This window comes from Panthera pardus, unplaced genomic scaffold, assembly GCF_024362965.1.
Source record: "Panthera pardus isolate Hobbes unplaced genomic scaffold, ASM2436296v1 HiC_scaffold_3, whole genome shotgun sequence".
In the NCBI taxonomy this organism is placed as follows: domain Eukaryota; kingdom Metazoa; phylum Chordata; class Mammalia; order Carnivora; family Felidae; genus Panthera; species Panthera pardus.
Window position 1 is genome coordinate 7326032 of NW_026526876.1, and position 20945 is coordinate 7346976.

At 48.9% G+C, this 20945-nt stretch overlaps 1 protein-coding gene across 4 annotated transcripts in view; it reads right to left on the minus strand.

Moving 5' to 3' along the window:
* Positions 1–20945, minus strand: part of SHISA6 (shisa family member 6) — a 282928-nt gene that overhangs the window by 141210 nt on the left and 120773 nt on the right. For 2 of the 4 annotated variants that reach the window (XM_053893462.1, XM_019413835.2), the window contains exon 3: positions 10388–10483. The exons of the other annotated variants lie outside the window; for them this stretch is intronic. In XM_053893462.1, the coding sequence (XP_053749437.1) occupies positions 10388–10483 (96 nt within the window). The remainder of the gene's footprint in view (positions 1–10387; positions 10484–20945) is intronic. 4 annotated transcript variants of the gene reach the window in all.

Genomic DNA, 20945 nt, shown 5'->3' on the forward strand with positions numbered 1-20945 from the left:
AGGAAGACCGAGGCTGAGGCCATGACTCCAGGCAGGAAGGGCTGGGATATCCTTACTCTGCCTCATCCATGATCTGCACAGAAGTGGAGTCCCAGAGTTATATGGTTATGTTCCAGAGAGTGGTGTCCTGAGAACTGAGATCATCAGGATTCCGTCCCACTTCGGGGCCGCCGTGAAATCCTGGCAACCGTTCTTTGAGAGGCCACCTCCTGGCCACAGACTCCTGCTGGCGTAGGGGTGACCCAGCACTTTCCCGGACTTGAGAGCCCCATCAGCTAAGCTGTCAGGGTTCAGGAGACTCTTGGCAGTGAGCAGCAGAGAATGAGAGGAAGCCAACTGCCAACGGCTGGCTCCCGAGAAGGGAAGATTCCCGAGGTGGATGACCAGTCAGTGCCAAGCCCAATGCCAGGAAGAGGCTGCGCTGGCCACAAACCTGCCCCTGGGGCCAACTTGAGCCATGGGTCGTGGCAAGAGGAAACTCAGATTTGGCACTAGCAAGAGATTAGAAAATAAGAAGAATGTAGCCCAGAGCTGGTAGAACTCTGAGCACACCAGCCTCTGGGAAAACCAAAGAGCTTGATCCTCTCTCCTCTCCCAATGGGGACTTAAAGAGACACCAAGATTCAGGGTGCTGAAGGCTTTCTGTGGGCCTCCCCTCCCGCCTGAGCAGAAAAGGAGTCAGGCTGGCAGAAGCTGAGGAGCGATGCTTCACTGATTTCAATGTGCCAACAAGACATCCCTTTTGCCTCACTGCCGGAGACATCCATCTGGGTTACTCCTCTTTTGAGTAGAACATACACGTACCCTGCAGGAGAGTTGAAATTTCCCAGGGCACCATAGTGTAATGATTAGCACTCTGGACTCTGAAATTTCCCAAGGCAACTTCCCAGTGCATCCTGACCCCTCCTTTGCCCTGTACTATCTCTCCTCTCCTCACATCAGCCCAGAGGATTGTTCCAGCATGGCCCAGTAGCCTCTGTGGGCCAGTGGCAGCGGGCCCACAGACAAGCATTAAATAGGGACACGTATGGTCCAGGACTCAGCAAAGATCTGACGAATGGGGATTTTTCTCAACACCATGATTTGCTGAGGCAGTGTGGGTTGGGTGACGACTTAGATGCCGCATCGCCTGCCCGTGTGTGCCATTTTGACCCAAGCACTGCCCTTAGAACACGGTGAACCTGAGAGGATGGCCAAGTTATGAATCGACTTCCTCAGGGCCTCAAAGTGGGTCTCTCATGGAGAGTAGGGTGGGCCTACCTTAGAAGTGGACCCTTGGATGGCTCAGAAAGTTGGCTCTGATGGGTATCGTGTTCCTCAGCATCCTCTGCAAGGTTTAACCGCTACCAAAACTAACCTAGGTGACGACAGAGTCCTCAGTAAGACTGAGGAGGGACATAGCACCCTTTCTGCTTCTTGGAGGTGGGGGGGGGGGGTAGTCATGGGTGTTCTTGTTTGCAGGATCAACTTAGGAAAGAGTAAATTGTGGAACAGCTGCCTTTAACCAAAATGGCTGAACTCACAAATGGAAGTATCCAACTGAGAGCTTTCAAAGGTCCTGCCCTGGGTTTTGTTCCGCCTTATTTCTTCCTGTTTGAACAGCAGTGATGTTGAGAAATGGCTTCACCGTTCACGCACATCTGTCTTTGCTTCTGACGCAGTCCATTTTAACCAATTAACCACCGCGTGAGGTTGACTCAATTCTAAGAAAACAGGGAATCACACTGAAACCACATATTCTCCTGAGTGGGAGGCTCAGGGACAGCCTATGCGTGCTGGCCTGAATCATGGGAAAGACCACTGACTAAGGCTGAGCACACAGAGTCAAAGCCTGGTTCCCGGGATTCAGCCATTAATCAGGAGCGAGAGCAAACCAAGGGAGCTGTCCCATGGCGCGGATCGGAGCGATCCGGAGACAGCTGGGATCTGTGGTGCCCCCAGCCCAGAACCCAAGAGTTCCTCCCTGTTCTTCCCGCCCACCCTGACCTATGGAGAAGTCCAGGCAAGGATGTTCCCAGGTGGCACAGGCTTCTCAGAGGCCAATCTCAGGCCGGCCAGACCCAGCCTTCCCCCTCCCCTGCTACTGCACTTTCCCCGGCTCTCTGTTGCCATGGAGACCAGATGCCTTCTGAGCTCTGTGCTTTATCTGGAGCCCAGCCTTCGAACACCTTGGGTTTAGCGAAGCCCACTCACTCCCCTGGCTCCCAGAGTGTGAAAATGACTATGCTGGATTTCTTTAGCCAAATGGTTCGGGGGTCCCCTGGCCACAATCCACAGGATGGTCTGCAGCCTCTTGCTTAAACCGTGGGGGTGGGGGGGGGCGTGGCCTGCCCACCCATTCTTTCTTTTCTAGAAGAGGAGACCACATTTCGAACCCTGTATGCCAGCCGTGGTGGCACCTGACAAACGGGCTGGTGGGAGAAGTGAGCACAGGGTCAGGGCCGCGTGAGGCTCAGCCCCGCCATGGGGCTCGGGCCAGGACGGACAGAAGGCAGCCGAGAAGGACAGTTCTGCGTGGGCCTGAAGAAGTAGTTCCCTGACCTCAGTGTTGATTGGCTTCTCCGCTATATTCAGGACCCACTCCCACGTTACCCCTTGGACCTTGTCATTACCAAAAGCTCTGCCCCCTCTCACACTTCACCTCCCAGCCACCACGCTGACCACAAGGCTCCAGTCCTCGCTTTCCCCTGCCCTGGCTTCCTATTCCTGGTAGAATGTTGACCCAGACTCCTCACTGGCTAACACCTGTCCACACGGGCCCCTGTGAGGACCCACCTCCGGCCTCATCCCCTGCTCAGGGGGCACATGCCACCAGTCCGGCACCCTCCCTCTGGATCGCTGCTCCTCGTCCTTAGATCTGGGGACCTGAGCCTCTGTGGGACTTGGCCAGGGCTACCCACGCCACTGCCCTCCCTGCTGAGACTCCTGAACTGGTCACTTCCAGCTCTGATCTCAGCACCTGCTCGGACGCCCCCAGCTCTTCTGGATGTAGCGGGTACTCTCCTGCCGTATCCTCTGCCTCAGACCCCACGCCCGGGCTGGCTGGGCGGTGGGGTGGGCCGTTTCCAGCCTGGTCCCCAGGGAGCATCGTTTAGACAGAATGAGGAGACCCACTAAGGGTCTTTCCGCAGGCTCTGGAATGGTCAGCTTCTTGCAACTGATCTCCAGGAAGCCCCACGGCCTCTGAGCACCTGGGGGCTGGGCATGGCTGGCTTCAGACAGCAGCCAGCTCAGTCTGAGTCTCTGGGCTCTAGAGGTGGGTGTCAAAGATGCTCTGAAGCCACGCTGGCTGGGCCTGCTCGCGTGTCCTCATCAGGGCGACCAAGTGTCTCGTTCCCCCGGGACTGAACTAAGATGGCACCAGTTGGGGCAAACTGAGTTGGTTGACCAACTTCACCCTCACTCGCAGCTGATGACCTTGCCTCTCCAAGTCACCGAGCACCAACGGCGTATGTCCACCTGCATGACCCCGGGGCCGTATACTCTCTGCCTCTCATCTGCGGTGGATTTCTCCGGTGGATTTTCCTCCTGGTTGAGACCAGCCCCTCCACCTACATGGTAGATGCCATTACCAAGGACACCACTTCTGAAACACCCTCCCCCGCCCCACGTCATCGATTTTCCCGTCTCCGCTGGACCATTCCTATCAGCATGTGGATACACTGTGACTTCCCCCGTCTTAAAACAAAACACAACTGTCTTTACATCACGCTCCCTTCCAGCCACCGCCCTCGTTCCTATCCCGTTTCACAATAAAACTCTACAGGGTCTTCCGCGCCTGCGGTTTCTTATTCCTCTTCTCCTGTTTTCTTACTTTAAAAACCTTTTACAGCGTTCTGTCAAGGGCATTTCAGACGCATCCCCGAGTAAAGAGGCTGGTGTAACAAACCCGGGTCTTCTCATCACCCGGTCCGCCTCGATTTCGTAGAAGCACAGCCCAGACATCATCCATCCTCTCTTGCCTCCATCAGACACACGTGTGTCTCCTCCATCAGATACACACGTGCCTTCCCCATGGCTGCTCTTGCCAAGCTCACCGACGACCTCCGTGTTATCAGGTCGCATCTAGGAGTCACTGCTCAGGCCTCGGCTCATTGGACCTCTCTGTGTCTTAAACACCTTGATCACTGTCCCCCTTGGGAACACCTGCTTTGCTTCCCACTCAATTTCCAAGGCCACACACACTGCCCTGGTTTTCTTGCTTCCAGACTAGTCTCCTCCCTAGGTACCCTCCCCATCTCCCCAGCCTCTCCATATTGGGTGCCCGACGGCTTCCTCCCGGAGCCTTGCTCGCCTGGAGGCGACACTCTCCCTAGCTGATGTCATGTGGTCTCCCAGATTCACGCCCCGGAAACTCCCACATTCACACCCCCAACCTGGATGTCTCTCCTGAACTTGACGTTTCCGCATGGATGATCTGATTAATAAGCATCTAAAACTTAATAGGGAGCCAGACTGAGTTCACATCACCCCGAACCTCTGCCTAAACCTCGTCCCTCTCGGAGACTTCCAGCTTCCTAGTGTTTCAAGCCAAAAACGTTTTGTTTCTCATCTTGCCTAGAATGGTAACCAGATCCTTAAATGGCCCACGGGCCCCATGTGCTCAGGCCCCCGCCCCTGGCCGACCCCACACTCCAGCTCCTTCTGGTCAATCCTCCCAGCTGTTTCCCACAGCCTGGCGGGGGACACATGGCTGTTCCCTTGTCCTGGGAGCCCTCTCCCCCAAATCCAGACGGCTTTGATCCTCTGCCTCCTTCCGTCTGTGCCCAGATGTCATTTTTCTCTGAAGCCTTGTGGATGCTCTTGTATGAACTACAACTCCCTCCCTTTCTCTGCCTTGTCTTGTCCCATAGCTCTTAACTCTACCCGGCATGCTTCATACATTTACTTCTTTCTAACATCTCACACTGGCATGTAAGATTGCCTGCTGCATCCTCCATGGCTACGATGATGTCTGGCACGGAGCAGGTGCTCAACGTACGTGCTCACGTGAAGGAACGAATGACCATGAGTGACAGTGTCTGCCTCCTACAAAGGGGCAGTGACTTTGGAGTGCCTACCTTTTAGTAAAGGCTGCAGGGCTCTCTCTCTCTCTGTCCCAAACACACATACAGTCTCCCTCTCTTTCTCTCTCTCTCATGCACACCCACACGCATGCGTGTGCCTATGTGGCTCCTGGCACGGTGGAAAGGCCCGGCGAATATTGAGAAAGAGCAGAGGAGAGAACGCCCAAGTGCAGAAGACAGCCGCCATGCGTATGTGGGCATTGCCACCACCGTGGCCCATAAGGACTCTGCCTGGCATGGCCTGGGATACACAGGTGGAGATCCCTGGAATTAACGATACTGACACGCGGGGGATCCTGGAAAAGAATCTTTCCAGCTCTTTTGATCAGACTCAAAAACAACCAGCCCGACTGAGCTGTTCACCAAAATGCCGACGTGGAGCGGGGTCCCCGTAAAGTGTGTTCATTTAGCCAGACCCTGAAAACGTATCTGAGCAGACTGAGCTTCCTTTCTGGAAGGACAGCCCCGGCTAATCCGGTGGCGGTGGCCCACTCCAGGCCCGTCTTTTTTTGGCGTGACTTCCTACCTTGCAAGATGTGTGCCTCTAAAAAGAACAACCGTTGGCTATGGAGTGTTTACCACGCATGTGCGTCCTGTGGAACCACTGCCCATATGCTGCCTCGCCACCCGCCCCCTTCTCCAACAGGTAGGGTGTGTGGTGGCTGGGAGCATGATCTTTGGAAACAGGACTGGATTTGGGATGAGCCGGTACTGACCATGTGACGTTCACTCATGCAAATTACTCAACTGCTCTACTTTGACTTCTCTTTCCCCAGCAAAAGGGGGTAACAAGAGTTCACCCACGGGGTCGTCATAAAGGTGAAAATAAGACGGCACATGTCAGAGTGCCGGAACATTGTAAGTGCTCGGCAAATAGCCTTTATCATTGGGATTTCACTGTGGCAGCCTCGGGGATGTTCTGTTTCCCTAAAGACAGCTCTGGGGTCCTGCGTGGGGGTCGGCGTGATCCTCTCTAATGAACAGAGGAAAGGTTTTAGGGGGAACTTGGTCTAAACTCATGGTCACTCTGATCCGCATTTTCCTTGGCTTCGACTTCCATTTCTCCTAAGGGATCAGCAGGGAGGAGGTCAAAGGAAGAAATCAGAGCAGCGGGCACATGGAGAAGTAGCTCCTTAGAAGAAGGAGAAAACAGGGGCGCCTGGGGGGCTCAGTCAGTTGAGCGTCCAACTTCAGCTCGGGTCATGAGCTCATGGTGTGTGGCATCGAGCCCCGCGTCGGGCTCTGCGCTAACGGCACGGAGCCTGCCTGAGATTCTCTCTCCCTCTCTCTCTCTCTCTACACTCCCCTCTCTCAAAATAAATAAACTCCAAAGAAAAGGGGGAGAAGAAGAAGAAAGGGAAGAGTGAGAATTATTATAAAAGGCAGAGCACAGTCAGGCAGTTAGAAAGTCCCGAAAAGGGGCATCAGTATAGAGTGCGGTACCTGTGAGCCCAAGGCGGTGCTATGCCCCCTAGGAGGTTGACCAATGACTGTGTGGTCCCCTAGGGATCTCCTAACAGGACAGAGATGGAACAGGGGCTTTTGGCGGTTATGAAGCCCCCAAGGCCAGATTTCCATTTCTTCTAATGTCTCACCTTTGCAAGCCCATTAGCCAAAAAACATCCCCTTGTTTGGGCTTTGTCTCAGAGGGTTTCATTCCCTGTGCACCTACGGATCTCATTCTACAATAGCATCCCCAACCCCAACTCTCTGAATTTGGAGGAGCAGCCACCGAAACTAGAGTGCACTTCTCTCTCCACGATGCCTCTGGGGCCTTTGACATGGCAGACAGGACTGGAGGCATCCGAGCTTCCAAAGAAGGTTCCAGACACCGTTTGGAATAGGGACGGTCAATGCACGATTCTCAGATAATCAGAATCTGATAGAAATACCTGTGCAGTTCAGTGATGCAGGTTGGTAGTGCAATGGTATTACCTTCTAAAGCAGGAGTTAGCTACCCCATTAGTTCTGAGCGTCACAGTGGGGCCACACGGCAGCCGGGTGCCATCAGAAGGCCTAATGCCAATGTAGTAGGAAGAAGGGAAAGCGGGAATTAAGGAAAAGGTCCCCAGCAGGCCGTAGGGGTGAAGCAAAAAGAAATAAAGAGGAAAAGAAAAAGAAAGGAATGAAACATACATGGTATACAATTTGGAGTGGCTACCTTCCCATGGGGCATTTACATGCCACCACTTGCCTTATGGACACCACTCAGAGCCGAGCTTTGGGTTGCTCTGCAGGAAGGGAGGATGACGCCTGGCCCTTTTCCAGAGACCCAGGCTGTGTGCAAAGAAAGAGTCCCGATATCAGAAGGGGGGACCCCGTTTCCTCAGCTCCCCCCCCCCCCAGCCCCAGTCTCTTTGCTCATGAAACTTTAGTTGTTTTCTCAATTGGAAAATACACGCAGGGTACATTCCTGGAGAGAGGAGGTTTCAGAGGCCTTGATGGAAGGGAACGGAAAAGAGGATCTGGTAAGGGTGTGGATGGGGGACCCGCCACGTATGCAGAGGGAGAGACGCAGGCAAGCTAAGATCAGGGCGAGCAACCAGCATCAGCAAAGCCCCACACCCATGACAGGGTACAGTCTCCCCGGTGACTGAGACCCAAAGGACAGACAGGGATAGAGAATCCCCTTTATGCTGCAGCTTTGTGTCCACTGCCTGATAAACGCATGGCCTGGCTGCGGCCCCATGTCCCCCACTCTTGTCCTTTTCTATCCTGCTTCATTCATACAACCCCCCCTTGTATTTCTTGACACCCCAACAAAGCTTCTACCTCAGAGCCGTCCTGCTGCCTCTGCCTGGGATGCGGGTCTCTGCCCAATTACCCCCTTATCCAAGCTGCTTCCTGCCGCGGACTTCGGTTTTCCCCCTGCTCTTAATCATCGAGAATTTATTTTGTCTGCTTCGCCCAACGGAATAGGAGTTTTCACAAAAGCAGATTCCGTTTCATCGACTTCTGAATATTGCTTAGCACATGGCGAGCCTCATGAAATATTTATTTGTTGAATGAATGTATGAGCCCCAAGCCAAAACATTATATACATATAATATATATATATATAACATTTATATATATATAGTTTATATATATAGTTTATACAGTATTTATATTTATAATATATAAGTAACATTTATAACATTTATATATAGTTTTTATATATAATTTTTATATAATATTTATATTTATATATAAATATATTAAACACTTATATATACATAAATAGTTCTTTTGATGAGTCGACATTTCAGGTTAGACTACCTACAAGGGATAGGGGTAAGGGTGGAAAACCACTGCAGCTGAAAAGCCATGGTAAGAGTTGCCGTGTTCTGTTGGAAAAACTCAGATTTGGGGGCACCTGGGTGGCTCGGTCGGTTAAGCGTCCGACTTCGGCTCAGGTCGTGATCTCTCACAGCTCGTGGGTTCGAGCCCCGCGTTGGGCTCTGTGCTGACAGCTCAGAGCCTGGAGCCTGCTTCGGATTCTGTCTCTGTGTCTCTCTCTGCCCCTCCCCTGCTCACACCCTGTCTGTCTCTCTCTCTCTAATATAAATAAACATTAAGAAAAAGAAAGAAAGAAAAATTCATATTTGTAGCTTTGAGGTAGGAGTGCAGTAGTCAACCCCCAAAATGGCCCCAGGGATCCCTGTGTGGCTCCCCACCCCCACCCCGCCATCTGTAATAAAGCTGACTTGTGTAAGCAAGAAGATATTGAGAAGATGACAGAATGTAACCCACAGGCTTGGTGTCATAATAGACACGCGGACTTCTTTCTTTCTTTTTCTTGGATCGCCCACTCTGGGGAAGCCCGGCCACCATGTTGTCAGGACACACAAGGTAGCCCATGGAGAGAACGTCACGGGGAGGAACACGGGGAGGATGTCTTTCATCCGTTAACCGTGCAGCCCCACCGCCCTTCTGGTCCCAGGAACTGAGGCCTCCTGCCAACAGCCAGTGCGATGTGCATGAACGATTCTGGAAGCAGGTCCTTCCACCCCGGTCAAGATTTCGGATGAGGTAGCCCCTTGCTGCAATGTCGCCAGGAACCTCGTGAGAGACGCCCACCCCAGAAGCATTCAGTTCAGCTGCCCCCGAATTCGGGACCCGCTGAAGCTACGGGACGTGATATGTGATTGCTATCGTCTTAAAACGCTACATTTCAGATGTGTTCGTTTCACAGCGATAGGTAATTATCGCCAAGCAGATGACGTGGGGGCTGGCCGTCCTAGGTTTGAGCCGATATGGGTAGGACTAGGATGATGTCTTTCATCCGTTAACCGTGCAGCCCCACCGCCCTTCTGGTCCCAGTTTGATTCTGAGACTTTGAGTAGCCACAAATGCCACCTGTATCCTCAATAAACTTTATTTAGACACAAAGAGACACAACAGAAAATACATACACAGATACAGATTTGTTTGGTTGGTTTTTTTTTTTTTTTTTTTCTCTACAGGGTGAACAAACATCACACAGGGAATTTAAAAAGTCATTGCATGGAATGTACGAAAAACTCGCGAAGTTCCTTGTTCGCTCACACTTAAAAGAGACACATATTGCGGAGGAAGACAGGGATCGTTCCATCCCTACAACAGAATTCACAGTTGGTCTATAACAGTACACAGGTGTCAGGAAGGTAATCGGAGAAGTCAGGGATTCAGTTATTTGATAGGACAGAATGCTCACAACACTAGGAGGGCTCCGTTTAAACAAAAGACAGAATCGAGGACTCCATACACCCCCCCCTCCCACCCCCGGACAGATGCTCTGCAAGCTGTCGGTTAGGTCATAAAGCAGCTCAGCAGAAATGCCACGTTAGCGTTCCTCTGGAGGTCGGAAGGGCTGCGTGACCTCTACCTTTGTGTCCACACCACAGAGAGAGTGTTTACACAGACACACGTAGGACACGGCAACTCTCGCCATGCACGCTGGCTTAGAAACCCACGGTGCGGACCGTTGACATACATCGGTGTATAAAACGTGGCTTTAAAAAGGAAAAGGAGGAAGAACCAAGAGGAGAACACGCTTCGCATCTGCCGGCAAGGTTTCTCGCCACTCTGCCTGCGGTCCCTCCGGCCGGGGGGACGGGGCAGGGGCGGGCTGAGGGGGGGGGGGTCGTCTCTTGCAAGTCTATGGGGCCTCTAAAAGTCACACCTGGGACCTGCCTTCCCGTCAGAAGCCACATATGTCACCAGGCCACGCTGCAAGGGGAACCCCCCTCAACTTATTCCTGTCCCGGAACGTTAGCCTCCTCCAACGTCACCTTCCCATTTCAGCTCGGGGCTCCCCTAGGCAACCTCTGTATTTTAGTAAAAAATGGTTTCCACTGTACCCTTCGTGTGTCCTCTTCCTAACGTGACAAATCCAGATGAGATGAAGTTATGGAGATCGGGTCCTCCACTTCGGTGGGTATCCTTCCCATAATGTCCTGCAAGAAGACGGGGCACAGTTACCTGGTGCACCCATGGGCACCCGTCGCTGCAGCTCCCCCAGAGGCAGTGAGGAAGTTCACTTCCGAGCCAGCAGCTGAGTCAGAAGGTAGCAGCCGTCAAGGAGAAATACGTATATCATTTTATAAACACGTATATAATGTAATATATATACAGTGTATATAAAAAGTATATAGATCAAGTATATATACACGTATGTGTGTATATATATACACACGCGTGTACATATATACGTACAATTGTGTATATACACATATATATGTATATTATATGTGTATATACACATATAAGTGTGTGTGTGTACATATATATATATATATATATATATATATATATATACGCAATTGCACAACAAAGACAACAATTCTGGGAAGGTTACATGGAAAACAGGGGCGGGGGGAAAGGAACAGGTGGCTAGATTTTGGCATTTCTGACCGAGCGCACCAGAACATCAGTCTATTTGCCCGACCATCGTCACCTCTGTCCCAGCTTCCCTCTTTCTCCATCTCGCCTTAGTCATTGGTTTCCTCTCTTTCCGAAGCACGGAGGCATGGGTCTGTCTGGTGGGGACAGCTCTCTGTATGTGCCTCTGCTTATAAGTCCCATCACATCCTAAGGAACTACAGTCTCACGGCTTAGGAGAGATCCAGAATGGTGGTTGTAAAACACTGGGAAAATATTTACTGCTTTCCCCTCTTGACGTTTCTGCAATAAGATCTTATTCTGTGCCAGCCCCACGTGCCCATCTACCTGCGGGGCTGGACCGAGGAAAGGTCGGGGCGGGCTCAGACCCTGGGAGAAGAAATCCACAGAGAAAGAGAGATACATTCCTCTTCTGACATTCAAAACACGATTTTACAAATGTTCTTGAGACGCAGGTGTTGTAAAGAAAGAAAGGACTCCGTAAATGCCATCCTGAGGTATATACACAGGAAAATGGAGAAAAGCCACATTTTTGTCGTATTTGTACAAGAGTGCATTAAAAACTGTACCTGGAATTAACACAATGTGCAGAAGTACCTAAGACGTAATGGTAAGTTCAAAAGTGGACAGAAAATGCTATATTAAATATGACCACAGTGCTGTAAAAAATTCAAACCAGCACATTAAAAAAAAACTGAAAGAAAACACATCTGAGACTCACAACTGCCCTCAGATCATTGGAACTTGAGCCTTACTTCTCTCCTTCCAACGTTTCCATATTTTCCAAGTTTTTCCCCCCTTTAGTAAGTAGGTCAGTTTTATAATACAACTAGGTAAAGTAAATTTCTAATGAAAAAGCTGCATGGTAATTGTAAAGACAACCCAAATCACATTTTTTTCTTAAGAGGGCACCCTCTCAATTAGCAGATCTCAAACCTAGGTGCATGCTGGAACCATCTGGAAGCTTTTAAGAACGCAAATGTCCGGACACAACTCCAGGGGTTCTGATTCCGTTGGTGAGGGTCTGGGCTTACAAACTCTGACAGCCACTGTCTTAGCCCCTCAGGAACTTAAGAGAATCTTGCCACCATTTCTGCGATGCCCTCCACTCTGGAATAGATACTCATTCCTCAGGGTTCACAGCCTCCCAAAAGGAGCTCTCTCGCTGTAAAATACTGTGGTCACAACCCAGAATTTGACAGAATGGGATTATTTGATAGAATGGGAGCTGGGCTAAGAGGCTTCAAGCTATGTCACAGCTCCAGAAACCAGCCTCTAGTACCTGGAGAAATGCATCCTCATCAGGGATCAGCAGGGAGGGGGTGTCTGGAAGGGTGAGCTGCAGGGAGGGAGGGAACCCTGTCCTGTAACAAGGCCACTTTCTCCCCAACCCCACCCCCACCCCCAAGCAATGACAGGGCAGGAAAAGGAAGTAACAATTCAGAACGGTCATAAATTTGGACCTCATTAATTCAGAACCTGCGATACATCCTGCAGAATTTGGGCTGGCATATTTTTGTGCTCTTTTATAAATAAAATTTTTGATAAACAAATCAATACTGGGGAAGATAGAACATAAACAGTGCATGTGCTACTTACAAATCATTTCTTATCTGTCAGCTGGAACGAGGTCCCTTGGGACCGAGTGGTGCCCTAGCACTTTGGGGCTCTGCTGCTTTAACGAGCAAGTTTTCTGATCACCTACTATGCACCAGGCAGAGAGACAGAGCCTCTGAAAACACGGTGTCAGGGTTTCGGGAAGGGGGCGGGGGTTGACATCATAGCAGCGAATGTTTTGTAGTATAATGCGGCTTACAGAAATTTTTCACATGTACTGTTTTTTTAATATAAAAAAAATTTTTTTTAATGTTCATTTCTTTCTGAGACAGAGAGAGACTGAGCATGAGTGGGGGAGGGGCAGAGAGAAAGGGAGACACAGAATCCGAAGCAGGATCCAGGCTCCGAGCTGTCAGCACAGAGCCCCACGCGGGCCTCGAACTCACCAACTGTGAGATCATGACCTGAGCTGAAGTCGGTGGCTCAACCGACTGAGCCACCCAGGCGCCCTCTGTTTTCTGAAAACTTTAACCACTACCGCATACGTATGTTGTCTGGGATTATTATTGTTCCCCCATCTACTGATGGAAAAAGGAAAGCCAGACCAGAGGCAGATGACGGACCCAATGCAGGCCCCCAGTTTCTCCCACCACAAACCACATGTTCCTTCCATCATGCACACCTGGCTTCATCTACTCCCCACAAGAGCCTTGTGGAAAAGTCACGTTCCCAAGTTCACGGAGCTAGTTAGCGGTAAATCCTGACTCCCCAGGCTCCCACCTTTGTACAAGTCTGACACGAGCCGCCTCACCTGGTGGTCTGAACGGTCACAACTGTGCAGCTGTGACTCTTCCCTGAGACTTGAACCCAATGGAAACACTAACTCAGGAGCAGTCTACCTGGTGATGAGTAAGTTCATAGAAGTTGGAGTTCAGGTTCCAACAAGCTTCAGTACGGAGGCTTGGCGTTGGGTAGAGAAAAGATATGGTGAGGGGTCAGGACCAAGAGCGGGTGACAGGAGTAACGAATTCTATGGGCAAATCGGTTTGGAAAATATTGAGTTATGTGAAATGAAAAGTAACCACGGAAACCAAGGCTAGGGACCAGTCAATGAGCACCCACGTCTCCAGGGAACCCTTACATTTTTCAAAGGTGTCTCTCAGGACGCATGTTGGGAAAGAAAGCAGCCAGTGACACGGAGTTGGAGAAGACAGGGTGAGAGCTTCAGCTTTTGTTGGAGCTGCGGTCTTCAAACTTGAGCACAGCAAGCTCACGGGGCGGTACCCAGATTGCTGGGCCCCAGCCCCAGAATTCCTGACTTACTAGGGTCAGAGGTAAGTTCATGTCTGACAAGTTCTCAGGGGATGCTGATGATGGCCGCAGGTCCAGGGACCACACTTTATGAACCATGGTGTTAGAACTACCGACGGGTCCAGCTTGAGCTGGGTACAGGGCCAATGTTAGGGGGGGTCAAGGTCTAGAATGCCTTACATTTTGTGTCCCCTCGAGAGGAACAAATAGTTTTAGCATGAACAAGGGTAGCATGATGGGAAGAACAATCGGTAAACGCACTGCTCTCTCCGCCATCACCACATCCGGAAGTCCAAAGTCACAGGGACAGCACTGAGGTTCAAGTTCAACTGTCCCCCTGGCAGGAGGCAGGTGGAAACTAAAGAGAGACCTGGGGCAGGGTTCCTGGAGTCGTGCAATGGTGGTGACTCCGGTAAGGAAGTGAGTCTGAGTAACTAGAGGGAGAGCTTCTTTGTGAAGGAGATTTGCCGCAAGAAACAGGAGGGGGAAATGAGGTAACATCTGAATGGTGATTTCAGTAAGATGTGACAGCAGTCTGCATCTGTGAAATTAGACCAACAGCCAAGGGAGGGAAAGAAACTGAGCAAGGACGGTTTGCCTGGGCTGTAAATACAGCCAACAGAGCGCGTCCTGAAGGAGACCAGTCAAGTAAAGTCAAGGGCACTCGGTGGGGAGGAGGACAGAGAGACAGAAATGCTGGGAGAGGACAGACAGACAGGACAACTCCAGGAGTTTCCATCGATGCCCGACAGTATTCCCAGAAGAGACACAGAAGGGATAATTCAGAAGCAATGATTAAAAGTTAATAGATTTTCGTTTTCCTGAGCAGATGGCAAGACTTCAGTCTTTAGATCAAAAGACAAAAGGCAAGATCAAGCATCACACTATATATGAGAAGGGACCAAAATCCAGATATACTCTAGTGAAATGGCTTTCAAAAAATAAAGGAGGGGCACCTGGCTGGCTCAGTCAGCTGAGTGTCTGACTTCGGCTCAGGTCATGATCTCATGGTTCATGGGTTCTAGCCCCACATCAAGCTCTGAGCTGACGACACAGAGCCTGCTTTAGATTTTCTGTCTTCCTCTCTGCCCCTCCCCCACTCGTTCTCTCTCTCTCTCTCTCTCTCTCTCTCTCTCTCTCTCTCTCTCAAATAAACATTTAAAATTAAAAAATAAATAAATAAATGGGGCACCTGGGTGGCCCAGTCGGTTAAGCATCTGATTTCGGCTCAGGTCATGATCTCGCGGTTCGTGAGTTCAAGCCCCGCGTCGGGCTCTGTGCTGACAGCTCAGAGCCTGGAGCCTGCTTCGGATTCTGTGTCTCCCTCTCTCTGCCCCTCCCCCACCTCTCTCTCTCTCTCAAAAATGCATAAACATTAAAAAAACTTAAAAAATAAAGGAAAAAATGAATAAATAAGTTAACTAAAATTTTAACAAATAATGGAAAATATCATCTTTATAAAACACTTGAAAAAGTGGGGGAGGGGAAGTGAGGCAATCTTTTGAAGAATTTTGAGACTTTTATTTCCATAGAGACAGACACTGCTCACAGAAGAACACATACTCTGGACCAGGCTCACAAGTTCAAACCTGTCTGTCTGTTTTCTCAACCGCAAAAGAAAAACAGTAATGTTTGTTTCATCGGTTGTTGAGGAGATTAAATGAGGTAACATATATAAGGCGTTTAGAACAAAGCTAAGTTTGCTAATATTTTTCAGTAGAGGTGTTTGGACTCCATTCCTCCAAAACTCATTGAAAATAATTAAAAGAAAAAAGAATAGAAAAAAAATTTCCACAAGGGAAAAAAATACCAGACTTTTCATTTACTAGAGGTGGAAAATACACATCCACAACCACATACAGAAATACAGAAAGAAAAAAAAAAAAAGAGGGCGCCTGGGTGGCTCAGTTGGTTAAGTATCCAACTCTCAATTTAAGCTCAGGTCACGATCTCACAGTTCCTGAGTTGGAGCCCCCCCCCATCGGGCTCAGTGCTGACAGCGTGGAGCCGGCCTGGAATTCTCTGTCTTCCTCTCTCTCTGCCCCTCCCCTGTTCATGTTCTCTCTGTCTCTCTCTGTCTCTCTCTCTCTCTCTCTCAAAATAAATAAGTAAACTTAAAAAAAAAGAGAGAGAAAAGGAAAGAGAAAAGAAAAATGAAAAGAAAAGAAAAGCAAAGAATACGAAAATCAATTCAAAGGGTACTAAAGGCCAAGGCATGAAAAACCAAACCTTAAATCTGCTAGAAAAGAATACTGGACAATCCGTTAATGATCACAAAGCAGGGAAGGATTTTGAAACAAGGAGAAAAAGGCACAGACTCAAGAGGAAACAAAGTGAGCGTTTTTAAGCCACGAAACATCAAAAAACTGTAAGCCAAAGGCTAGAAATATATATTTACGTGAATATCCAAGACTCCTAGAGAACTTCACATTAATAAGAAGCTGAAAGAACCCAACAGAAAACGCAGCCCCAAGAGATGAATAGACAAGTCACAGCAGAGAAGACCCGAAGGGACGATACACACACAGAGTGGCCTTCAATCTCACAAGTAATCAGGGAAATTCAAATTAAAGCCATAATGAGATATCATTTCATACCCAGCAGACTGGCAAAAATGAAAATGCCCAACACAACCAACTCAGATAAGCAGGAACACGAACTCTTGGACATAATGCTTTGGAAAGAACTTTAGCAATGGCTAATAAAGTTGAAGATGGATATAGTGTAGAACCAGCAATGCCCCCTTTTGGTAGATAAATCCTCACACACGTGCATGAGGAGACAGGCAAGAGCCATGTTCATATCGGTATTGTTTGTAATAAAGACAGAACGGGGGGTGCTCTCTATTCCTACCAAGAGAAAAAATGATAAATAATGGTATACTCATACGATGTAACCCTGTTCGACAGGGCAAACGAAATGAACCAGAGCTCTAAGTAGCAAAGCTGGGGGGATTGTCAGTTCCTAATGTTGAGTACGCTAAGCAAGCTGAGGAAAACCAGGATGCCATCATACGGGGAGAGTTATAAAACATGCAGTACAACACTCTATATTGTTTCAGGATATGTGCACATGTAGTGTCAATACAAGTACAAAGAGATTCAGGGAAATGATAAATACTTTAAAACAGATACTTCTGGAGGTAGGGAGTGGAATGTAATTGAGGAAGGAAGGGTATATGAGGTGCTTGTGTGTTTTAGTTCATATGCCGGGTAGTTGAGGACATAATTCACTGTTAAGTAATTATTGTTATTTTATTTGTTAGATGATGGATGGATGGATGGATGGATGGATGGATGGATGGATGGGTATGTGGATGGATGGGTGGGTGGTTGGGCTGGTGGGTGGGTGGATGGGTGGATGAGAAAAGGAATAAGTGAATGAATGGAATGAATGTGTGGGTGAATAAGTGGATGGACAGATGGATGGATGGATGGATGGATGGATGGATGGATGGATGGGTATGTGGATGGATGGGTGGGTTGTTGGGCTGGTGGGTGGATGGATGGGTGGATGAGAAAAGGAGTAAGTGAATGAATGGAATGAATGTGTAGGTGAATAAGTGGATGGATGGATGGATGGACGGATGGATGGACGGATGGATGGATGGGTATGTGGATGGATGGGTGGGTGGTTGGGCTGGTGGGTGGGTGGATGGGTGGATGAGAAAAGGAATAAGTGAATGAATGGAATGAATGTGTGGGTGAATAAGTGGATGGACAGATGGATGGATGGATGGATGGATGGATGGATGGATGGATGGATGGGTATGTGGATGGATGGGTGGGTTGTTGGGCTGGTGGGTGGATGGATGGGTGGATGAGAAAAGGAGTAAGTGAATGAATGGAATGAATGTGTAGGTGAATAAGTGGATGGATGGATGGATGGACGGATGGATGGACGGATGGATGGATGGGTATGTGGATGGATGGGTGGGTGGTTGGGCTGGTGGGTGGATGGATGGGTGGATGAGAAAAGGAATAAGTGAATGAATGGAATGAATGTGTGGGTGAATAAGTGGATGGATAGATGGCTGGCTGGATGGATAGATACCTAGGTTTTGGTTAAGTACCTATAGCCCAAGTATTTTATTCACCACCAAATTATCCTTCAACAATAAAGGAAACAGAGTCTCCAGTTTTAAGAACTCAGAGACTACAAGACCCACAAATTCTCCTTGGGGGAAGGGGCAAGATACATGATGATGAAATCCATTAAGCAAGAAGCAAAACTACAGAATTTCTAAAAGCAAGGATGTATTTATTTATAATCTTCAAACAGTACCCAAATCCCAAAAGCCATGAAGAAGAGACTGGTCAATGGGATCACACACTTGTAACATTTCACAAATTGTCTTTATTGGCAGAAACAAAGTGAATCGGTGCTAGATTGGCCCTGGAAAACCTGGCATGCAAACAGGGCAATAAAAGTACGTTATCATGATGCAATAAAACCAAAAGTAGCATCCGTGATCAGAGGAACAGCTCTCCATCTTTAGAGCCTGCTTGAAACGCACAGCACACTCTCAGAATGGACAGGGAGCTGGTCTCTGAAAGGCCGAAATGGTGCCGGGCCTACTGCTGAACTTGTCTGTGGAAAAATACGACAGAGACAAAACCCAAAACACACGGCGAACCCTGGGAAAAATATTTTTAATACATGTGAGAGAGGACTTTTCCCTTTGTTTACAAAAAACAGCTCAATTGTATCAATAATCATAACACCCTAGAAAAAAATGCACAGAGGATAGGAATAGGTAATTACATCCCCTGGGGAAAAAAAGAAGTCTTTTTTTAAAAGGCCCCTGGATATGTAAAAGATACGATTAACCTTGAGTCATAATTAAGGAAATGCAAATCAAAATATGCAGGATCTTTCTAAGGGCGCCTGGGTGGCTCTGTCAGTTAGGCATCCGACTTTGGCTCAGGTCATGATCTCACAGTTCGTGAGTTCGAGCCCCACGTCGGGCTCTGTGCTGACAGCTCAGAGCCTGGAGCTTACTTCAGATTCTGTTTCTCCCTCTCTGTCTGTTCCTCCCCTGCTCTTGCTCTGTCTCTCTCCCTCTCAAAAATAAATAAACATTAATTGTTTTTTAATATGCAGGATCTTTCTAAAAAATGAATCGATTCGGCAAAACGTAAGCATTGGATGACACCCGATGCCTGGACGACCGGCTCTCTCTAGCCGCTGGTGGAGGATGTCAATGAGTGGTGCCTACTTGAAGGACAAGCCTTTGACCTGGCATCTCACTGCTATGGATTTACCCTACAAATATGTCTCCTGGGCTTCCCATTACATATGAACCAGGCCAGATAGTGTGGCATCAACTTCGGTAGTCCTGGCAACGGGCAGCGAATAATACTGGAATCCATGCATCCAGTGGAATACTATACAGCTGTTATAAAGAGGCATCTCTGTGCGTACAGAGGCAGGAAGACCTCCAAGATAAAATTTAAAAATAAAAATAAAAAGCAAGGAGTAGAGCAATGTTGCAGTAGGATCCTTTTTATATACACACCAACGAAAATAATGCAGCGAGGGTATGTAGAGACCCATCACAAGTAGGATGTTTTATACAAACGGTCCTTTTGTCTGGACATAATGATGCACGCAAACGACAACAACCTCCTTTTCTTTCGGGAGAGGTCCTGGGATGAAGAAGGGGAGGTGTTTACCTTTGAAAGATTTATCACTTTCTTTACTGTTTGAACTTTCTAAACACATACCATGCATTATTTTTTTATTTTTGTACTATTTACAGAGTTTCTCTGGGCTTAGGGAGTGGGATCATGGCCCGTCTTTGTTCTTCTCTTTGTACTTCTTTATGTGGGGGATAAAAACTCTAATAAATGTCATTTTATAAAAAGAAATACAAGGGCCAGGAAGTGAGAGGGGCCACTTCTCCCTGTGTAAATGACAAGGCATTTATCAAACACAGATCCTAATACCCACCCAGCCAGAGGGTAGGAAGGATTAGAGGAAATCCCAGGTATAAATCGTTTCACCTAATACCGTGCACCAATAAGCCTCGGTAAATGGGAGCTGCTGTTCACATAAAGACTCGAGTCTTTCCTTCTTCTCATGCAGGTAACTCAAGGGTCCTCTTATGGTGCCCCAAGCTGACCTCAGGCCAGAAAGAGTCAAGAGCAAAAGACCTTGGGCTTTGCTATCCTGCCTGACGGCTCTTCCCCAGAGAAACCCCAAAGCTCCTTCCTGCTCCCCAGAGCTCTCGCCCGTGTCTCCACAACGGGGAGTGGGCTGGCAGCCAGGAGGCCTGTGTTCCCCCACGCAGTCACATTTGTTGAGCGAATGAGGCAGCTCTGAGCTCATTCCGCCAAGGTAAACTGGGGGCAGGCCAGGTCTAATTGCACATTGTACTGACAATGACTATTTACTAGTCTAACAATCTCGAGAGACTAGCTACTGGGAATGCTTTATTTTATGTGTCAATTCTAGGGCTTGCTCACACAAGCACAGGGGGAGTCTGTGCAGTTAGCAGAGCTGTTGGCAAATACTGTGGCGATGCCACAGATCTGCCCTCTGGCGTCTTCCCTCTGCAGACTCCGCAGCTGGGAGAGCTGGGGATGGTCACCAGGTGCATCGCCCTCCCGGTGGAGGCCATGTGTCCCCAGCCGTGAGGGCTCAGGGTAAGCAATCCCAGGCTGTCTGGGGAACTGCCTTGCCCAACGCTCTCATGTGACAGAGAAGGAAACAGAACCCCGGAGACGTTGAGTAGAGGCCTTCTCAAGGTCACACAGGTTGATGGTTTGGGAACCCGGACCCTGAACTCTTGACTTTCAAGATGGCGCTCTTCATCCTATCATTCTGCTCGAGGACAGCAGGGTCTCTCATCAGATACAGAAGGTCAGGATCACAAGCAGGGTGGGGTTGGCGGCGGGGGAGGGGGGGGGCGCGTAATCTAGAATACATCTTGATAACCGTCGCACCAGGGGCAAATTCTCCAGAAAGTCATTGCTAAACCAACCCCTTTCCATTCAAATCAATGTCCCCCGAACCACAGGTTTGTTGGTTTGAATTTAAGAAAACTGGTACTTTGTGTTTGAAACCAAAACAGACAAACAAAAATACAAAGATGTACTCTCTAAAGGTCTCCGGCTGTGGTCAAGGGCACACTCTAGGTCAACCTCA